This window comes from Neltuma alba, unplaced genomic scaffold, assembly GCF_004799145.2.
Source record: "Neltuma alba isolate B1F8T4 unplaced genomic scaffold, ASM479914v2 tig00011283_pilon, whole genome shotgun sequence".
In the NCBI taxonomy this organism is placed as follows: Eukaryota; Viridiplantae; Streptophyta; class Magnoliopsida; order Fabales; family Fabaceae; genus Neltuma; species Neltuma alba.
Genome location: NW_021635992.1, coordinates 327,741 through 335,451, shown reverse-complemented (window position 1 = coordinate 335,451; position 7,711 = coordinate 327,741). Strand labels below are relative to the sequence as shown.

The 7,711-nt window shown below is 40.1% G+C and overlaps 2 protein-coding genes across 2 annotated transcripts; one reads left to right on the top strand and one right to left on the bottom strand.

Moving 5' to 3' along the window:
• Positions 1-313: 313 nt before the first annotated feature.
• Positions 314-2,438, top strand: LOC114711190 (protein At-4/1). Its single transcript, XM_028895553.1, has 7 exons — positions 314-372; positions 808-863; positions 1,051-1,128; positions 1,290-1,363; positions 1,455-1,588; positions 1,699-1,794; positions 2,031-2,438. The coding sequence occupies exons 1-7, from the start codon at positions 339-341 to the stop codon at positions 2,174-2,176; spliced, it is 618 nt and encodes a 205-aa protein (XP_028751386.1). The 5' UTR covers positions 314-338; the 3' UTR covers positions 2,177-2,438.
• A 910-nt stretch (positions 2,439-3,348) lies between these two features.
• Positions 3,349-7,283, bottom strand: LOC114711187 (protein SMAX1-LIKE 4-like). The gene is made up of 3 exons (XM_028895550.1): positions 5,780-7,283; positions 5,148-5,316; positions 3,349-5,042 (listed from the first exon to the last, which is right to left on the bottom strand). The coding sequence occupies exons 1-3, from the start codon at positions 7,063-7,065 to the stop codon at positions 3,450-3,452; spliced, it is 3,048 nt and encodes a 1,015-aa protein (XP_028751383.1). The 5' UTR covers positions 7,066-7,283; the 3' UTR covers positions 3,349-3,449.
• Between the last annotated feature and the right edge of the window lie 428 nt (positions 7,284-7,711).

The window sequence follows — 7,711 nt, the reverse complement described above, 5'->3', positions numbered from 1 at the left end:
CAACTCATCAACAGTGAGGCCTTCCTGACGGTTCTTTTTCTTTCTTCTTTTCAATTGCATTTTCATACAGTGTATCCAATGCAGGATCATGGAACATCCCCGATCGTTATTAATTTATTTCTTAATTTTGGAAATTATGAAATGAATATTTCTGTCTTTCGTGTTAATGCCTTTCGTTTACTGCGAACTTGTGAAATTAATTGTTGGTTTTTCTTGGCTCAGGACGTTAAAAGCGGCATTGCGGAGATACAGGTGCTGCAATTTAACTACAGTGCGGAACTCAAGAAGCGAGAATCTGTTGAAATCACTTGCAACAGTCTGAGAAGAGGTTCATTGTCATGGACTACTGTCGCATGTCTTTGATTGTCGCTGGTTGCTTTCACTCCTATCTTCGCTATCTTATTGAATTTTAAATGAATTGTTAATGCTCTGTAAATCAGAAAACGGTAGGAGAGTGGCTACTGATTCAAAATAATGATAATGAAATTGCTAATAGCACGAATTGAAGTTATTATGAAACTTCACAAACCTTAAATTTGCAAATGCTGTTTGGTTTATTTGTTCACTGTGAAATAGGTACAACGTGTCTATAGGACAATGATAAGTTAAATTTTCTTCTAGTGTGCATGTTCTGTTACGCGAGAGTTCTGCTCTTGTTGGGGACTAAAGACTGATATGTATGGAATTTCATTGGACCGTCAAGACTACGATTAAAACCTCAAGCCAGCGCATTAGTGATTCTCTAACAGTTCCACAAACCCGCGTTATATGTCTCTGGACTAATTTAGTTAGGCTGGAATGTTGCAGAAAATGAGCAGCTAGCAAATCTTTACACAGAATCTTTGAAAGACTTGGCTGATCAGGTGCAGGGTGCCCCCATTGTGCTTTGTCCATCCTTTCTCGCTTCTTAATCCCTTGAGCTGGAGTTTGTCAATTGATTAATCGAGTAAATACTGAATGGATGAACTGGCATGTTGAATAATTTGGAAATAATCACATCCAATCATTGCCTGAAGTTTCTAGTTTATTTATCAATCTTGTGACATTCAGCTTGACTTCCGTACCAAATGCCTCAATTTGAAAGAGGAACTGGAAAGAACTAGTCATGCGCTCGTCTACAAAGAAGATGTAAGTTATAGGCCACACAATTGGTATAGTTCCTTTAATGTTCGCATCACTCCACTGTGTTTAGAATAAGTCTTCCGTGTACTTTTAAAGATACTCCTGCTTCGTTCTGTTCCTCCTCTGAGTTGTACAATACAAGTTCAGACATTTAGTTTTTCAAGCAGGGACATTGGAATGATATGGAATTGCTTAAGCAAGACTACGAAGAAAAGATTGGAAATTTAGAAGCTAAAGTTAAGTGAGTTTTGATCAGTATAATTCGTCGAAGTGTCGTAATGAAATCTTTCTTATCTGTTTATTACGACTGATGATTTTTCACTCTATTTCAGGGCATCTCTCCGTGAGAAAGCAACATATGAAGCAACTGTTAGCCAACTCGACCAAGATCTAGCAGCGCACAAAAATAGTGTACAAATTTTAACTAGCAGGCTGGATGAGCTCCATTTTGAGGTCGAATCAAAATGTAAGTCTTTTATTATGCATAGTATATTTGCATTTTCTTTCCAACATTTTGTAATTTTAATATGCCAGTGAGGAGTGCTTATCTCAAGATCATTTGCTTATAATTGACAGATAGTGTTGAGATTCAAGATTTGAAAGAATGCCTTCTGATGGAGCAGGAAGAGAAAAATGAGTTGAACAAAAAGATCCAACATTTGGAAAAGGAATGTTAGTGCTGATTGCGTCCATGCCCTCTTTTTTTAATCCATGCCTGTTTATTTCATGTTTCTCTATCTTGAGACTGAGATCTGCCAGACCCTTGTATGAACCTTCCTAACCGAAACAACTGATTTAATTTTTTTTTTTCCTGTCCTACTTCTACACAACACAAATTCATTGCTTAATGGAAGCATTCTCATATTTTATGATATATCACTTATCAGGCCACTTTTTATCCCCTACAGTGCTGATTTGTAAAACAAAGATGGTCGACCAGCAGCAGGATATGACCTCAAATTGGCATGTGGAAACTCTTAAACAGAAAATAATGAAGCTGAGGAAGGAGAACGAGGTCCTCAGAAGGAAGCTCTCTAATTCAGGAGAGGGCTAGGGCCTAGGGAATGGCATCGAACTGAAATATAACGAGCTTAAGCCACTTCACTGGAGAAAATTAAATGAGTTCCACTACCACAACTTCAACTTCGTAGTGTGAATGATGCCAACTGTATCTAAAATTAGTGTGCTAATCGACTTTCCATGCTATGAAAGCAAGTAGCGTAGAGGAAAAATTGACTTCACCAAGCACTTGTTTAATTTGATTGAGAATATAACACCTCTTTGGAATTGACTGAGAATACCTGATTTACTGCAGGTCGTGTGTATAGCTCCCTCGCTGTGTCAGGCTAGAGTTGCAATTATTTGACAATAGATTTTCTGAAAATTTTTATGCTAGAATTATCTCCCGTGGCTTTTTCCCCCCGGATATCTTGTAAGTGAAAAATAGATAATAAAAAGAAGAATTACAATGAGGTTCCATACAAGAAAAATAATTACTAAAAAGTCCAATAACAATCTGAGCAACCTGTAATGACAAGTTCTAAAGTGGAGAATAACAACTTCTGAGACTTGTTTTGTAATTTTTTTTTTCTTGTACGGGATCTCATTGTAATTCTCCCATAATAAAACTGCAAAATAAGAAAAATTGGGCATAAATACCCCATTGAGAAATTAATTGGCAAATGAGACCTAGGAAGATCAGTTGCAACAAAGAAGATCAGTTACACACCACAGAAGATCAATTGCACGCATATGGAAGATCAGTTGCACGCATATAGAAAATCAATTGCACGCACACGGAAGATCAGTTGCACAAAAATAGAAGATCACTTGCACACAACAGAAGTTCACTTGCATAAAGTCCCTAGGTTCCATTTGCCATTAATTTCTTAATGAGATTTTTTCCCCCCCCCAATTTTCCCTGCAAAATATGATATCTGAATGATGAAGCTATGAAATAGCCTTAATTTTTAAGGGAACTTGTAAAAAAAAAAAATGTTGTTAGGAAGAAAACCTTATGAATAGCAGCTAAACTGTGAAAAAAAAAAAAGTGATGAGAGACTATTAATCAATCAAGATCTATTAAAAACAACTTAATGTATAACGATTCAATCTGCGAAGCATTATTTTGAAAACAAATATTAATTAAAAAGTTCAAATTTAAAGTTTTGGCGTCAACGTGAACTAAGTTACAGTCGGTGGTCAGTACTTGTTAAGGCACAAGAGTAGAAGGAAAATAGAGACATGCTATTACGAAAATTAGCAGTTACAGAAAGCTAAGCTATACTAATTCCCAGTTTACATCTTGTGGTTGAACCCAGAGTCAGTCAATCCTTGGAATAACTAACCTGGATATTTCTGGGCAGACATGAACTCATAAATCCACTATCCAAACTCCTATCTCCTTTACCACCCCAACAAAGTTTAAAAAGTATACCCCCCTCCTCTTTTCCTCTCGTGTTAATCGCTTTGAAGCTCGATTGAAAAATGTCTTTCAGCCATTTCTCAAACAAGCTGTTAGTAAAAGAACCACACCCAACTCTCATTTCTTCTATCACCCTCTCTTCTACACTAAACTTCTCCAACCACTGCTTCCCACAAGCCTCCTCAAAATACCGTTTGATCTTCGATGAAAAGAGAGCTTCCATGTCCCTCTTGTCGTCACCTGGATTTTGATTTAACACAAAGCGATGATCGATTGAGTCAAGCAACGCATTTGTTTGATAATCGCGTGAGATGGGAATACTGCCTCCTGCTTTGTCTTTCCCATCATCATCATCTTCTTCTTCAGCTCTTACGTTCAGATCAAGTGTGTTAAAGCTTGATTGTCTTGAAAAGTCTTTCTTACAGTTCTTTTGTTCAGAAACCAAGACCACCTCTTCCTTGTCTTCGATTCGGGGTCTTTTGAACTTGGTAAGCAAATCCCATTCAGCCTTGCGTTTGTGATGTAAACCAGGTTGGGTTTCAGTGTTGACTTTCAACACCAAGCTGATCACAGAGTCGTCCTGACTCTGTTCTTTCGTCGAGGCGTTGTCAGTTAATATGATTATTATTTGTCCTGGATTCGCCTTTGTGCTGAAATCTCCAAACTTACCTGTTTCAAATCCATCTGAAAGGAATTTTCTGAACCGGGCATCAGCAGAATCAACGTTTTCTATCAATACCACAACCTGTTCGTGGGTTTTCAATGCTCTGTTCAGCATTTCAGAGCAAGGGGATGATAAAGTCTCTTTCTTTCTCATGTCCAAGTTGAATAGTCGATGAGCTGAGCCAAAAAGTGATTCTGCAATAGCTCGTGCCAATCTTCTTTTTCCAGTAGAGTCATTTCCCTGCAGATACAACCAACAAGTACTGTTTTGCTTTGCTGATTTTGAATCAACGAAGAAGGCCTCTGCTATTGAAGAAACTAGTGTTTCAGACTGCCATGGCACATTCTCCTGCAACAGTTTACAAATATGAGCTCGTCGCAGTTGTGTTGCATGATCAGTTTTATTTTCCACCGTTTGCCCCGAGTCACCGAATGAGGAATTTCCAAGAGCAAGAGTAATCTTTACTTCTTTACCTTCCATTCCCTTGAGAGAATCCAAGCTCGGCTCAGTTTCCTTGTGTTTCTGATTTTCATTGCCGAAATTGAACTCAATGGTGCAAGATTGTTGCCTCCGAAACCGAGGTACAAGGTTTGAGCTGCTATAACTGGGTTTAACAGTGGAATCTGCGAAGCATATGGAGCTTGAATCTGTCATGATGCTATTACTACCTTGGTTTGGCCACCATGGGTATGATGGACTATAAGGATAGATCTTCGCATTTGAACTAGGATTGCTGTGGACGGTGTTGCCCCACTGGTCTTGAAAATGCTTGCTTTGGTGAAGACAGTGGCATAGTCTATTCCATTTTCTTCTCAACTGGGCTAGTTCATCCTGGACAAAAGAAGTTATAGATAAGTCGAACGTCTCTAGTTGGAGTTAATTTTAATTGGAATCACACACACACACACACGTATATGTATATATATCGTAGTTCACCTCGTGATGATCTTCAGTGCTGTGAGATTGGAGCCAGGAAGGCAACAGATTCTTCTGGCCTGGTTTGAACATCTGAGCTTCTTTCTCGTAACTGGATGAACATTCTGCACAGCAAGTAAGCTTATCTTGGTCCTCCTTGACACTGAAGAAGGGCTTCGAATCGAGTACACTACAAATTGATTGCACAACCTCCAATGAACATCCAAATTTAAACAAAGAGACATCTTTTTGAATATGTTCTCCTTCAGAATCTCTCATATGATTCTTTCTTAACAGAGTAATTGATCATTCCAAAATATGCCACCCCCGACATTAACAAAATTATTTACTCTTCCACTGCTAATTTGTCTTGGTAAAATATAGTTTCTCTGAAAATATCGTGTCATGTAATATCAAGAAGTAACATGCAGACAAAACAAAAGTGAAGCAGAAAAGGTGCTGCATTTGCTTGTGTCTTTACCAACCAAACCATACTTTTGACAGTATATGCACTGATCAGGTTCAAAATGAAAAACAAATTAAGCTTCAAGGAGCAATATCACCAGACAACTTTCCAATGAAGACATTTTTCTTTTTGCTTTATTTGACATTAGAATAGAGCAGCAACCTGATAAATTAAGAGATTGATTTACCTGGAAGCATGGAGGCTCAGGCCTAGTCCATTTGATGATGGAACAGGAACAGCTTGCAGAGCCCACTGGGTTTCAAGAGGCGGTTGCCTCATTTGACACCTCATGTACGTCTGATAATTTGCTGTGCCCATTAGCCATACCTTATTATTATTATAAGCCTTTGAACTGCTACCATAATCACAGAATAACTTTCCTATTTCTGCAACTAGATATTCAACAGAAGAGAACCCTTTCTCCTTTTCACTCAGATTTGAGTCCCCCACTGTCCATTTCAGGTCTCCAATATATAAAATAACACCACCGCCGCCGCCACCACCTCCTCTTAATGAAACAACAGAATCCACCTTCCTTTCCAGTTCCAAGAGGCTCATCTCAACTTGTTCTCTTTTCATAAAGCTCAAAGAAGAAGATGCGAATTGAAACTTGATGAACCGAGTTGACTTCAACTCATCAGGAACCTCTCCTCGTTCAAACCTTCCCATGAGCTCTCCCACAAGGCCTTCAGTGAAACTCACAGCATCACCAACTATCACAGTGTTCTTCCTCTTCTTCCTGAGCAGGATATCCAGCACCAACTTTATATCTTCATCATAATTACAAGAGAACGCTACTGGGGCTCTCTTGAGAGGAGAGAACAGCGCAGGGTTATTGCAGTGATCAAAAGAGTAAGGTAATTCACTGGTGGGGGAAGGTGAACAAGGAGAAGAATAAACCCCACCGGAGCTATTGTAACACTGGAAAACAGAAGAGGCTGAAGAGTCATCAAGATTGTTCTTGACAGCAGTACTAGAGAAGCCAGCCTCTCTCATGACTCTACTAACACTAGGGTCATCAAGGATGGATATTATAAGCTGCTCAAGCTCAACTTTAATGGTGGTCAAAAGTGGTTGCTGCTGCTGCTCGATGCATCCTCTTCTATGGTGAGCCTGAGCTCGTTTCAGGGCGGCTACGAGAGCGTTGGAAAGAGAGGGTTGGTGGGGGTGGAGGAAGGAAGGAGGGGGTGAAGTTGGCAACCTGTTGAGGGCGACATTGAAGCAAAGCTCGAGGGCTCTGCAATGGAGAGGATGGGACGAAGAAGAAGACGACGTCGTGTGGAGATGATGAGACTGAGACTTGAGACAGGCTCTTCTGAGAGAACTTGAACGGAGTGTGAGAAGAGTGGCGGCGACATGGAGAGGAGTGACCTGGGCATGGCCCCTCCGGCGAGCCAACCCCAGAGAGTGCTTCAACACCGAAGCAGCCTCCGCTGTGAGGGTCTGCGGCAATCCACAACCTCCTGAGCGCATTACTTGAACCCAAACCCCACCCCCACACCACCCTAAACAAGCTTTCTCGGCTTGCTTCACACTTTACGTACAACCGCACAGGACTACTTCTCTGTTCCTATCCCCACAAAAACCACCCTTCAAGGATTAGCTTGGAGCTAGCCTTGGCAAGTTCGCAAACACAGAGAGAGAGAGAGAGAGAGGGAGGGAGGGAGGGGGAGAGAATGAAAGAGAAGAGAGAGAGAGTGTTTGAATTTGAGAGAGCTTAGAACATGAAGTGAAGCTTTAGAAATATCATACTAGGCTGCACTGCCTTCTTTATACTTCTTACTTGTCACTGTGTTTCCTGTTTTTTCTTTTGGATGGTTTAGTTTATCATGCCAATTAATTTAACACAAGTGGAATAAGTGAATAACAAACTTTGACAGACCTTGGAAAAAATTCGAGGACAAAAGAGGCAACTCATCAGGAGGGTACATCTTTCAAGGCCAAGGAATTGTATATTTTTTCTAGCCATTTTTTTTTTCCCTGTCTTTTGGATTTAGTTTAAAGAGGCAGCTTTTGCTTACCTTTTATTTCCACTTCATTGCTCTCTCTCTCTCTCTCTCTCTCCCCCCCTCCAGTTTACGGTTAACGCTGCAGCACATTTCCCTCTATCTCCATTCTC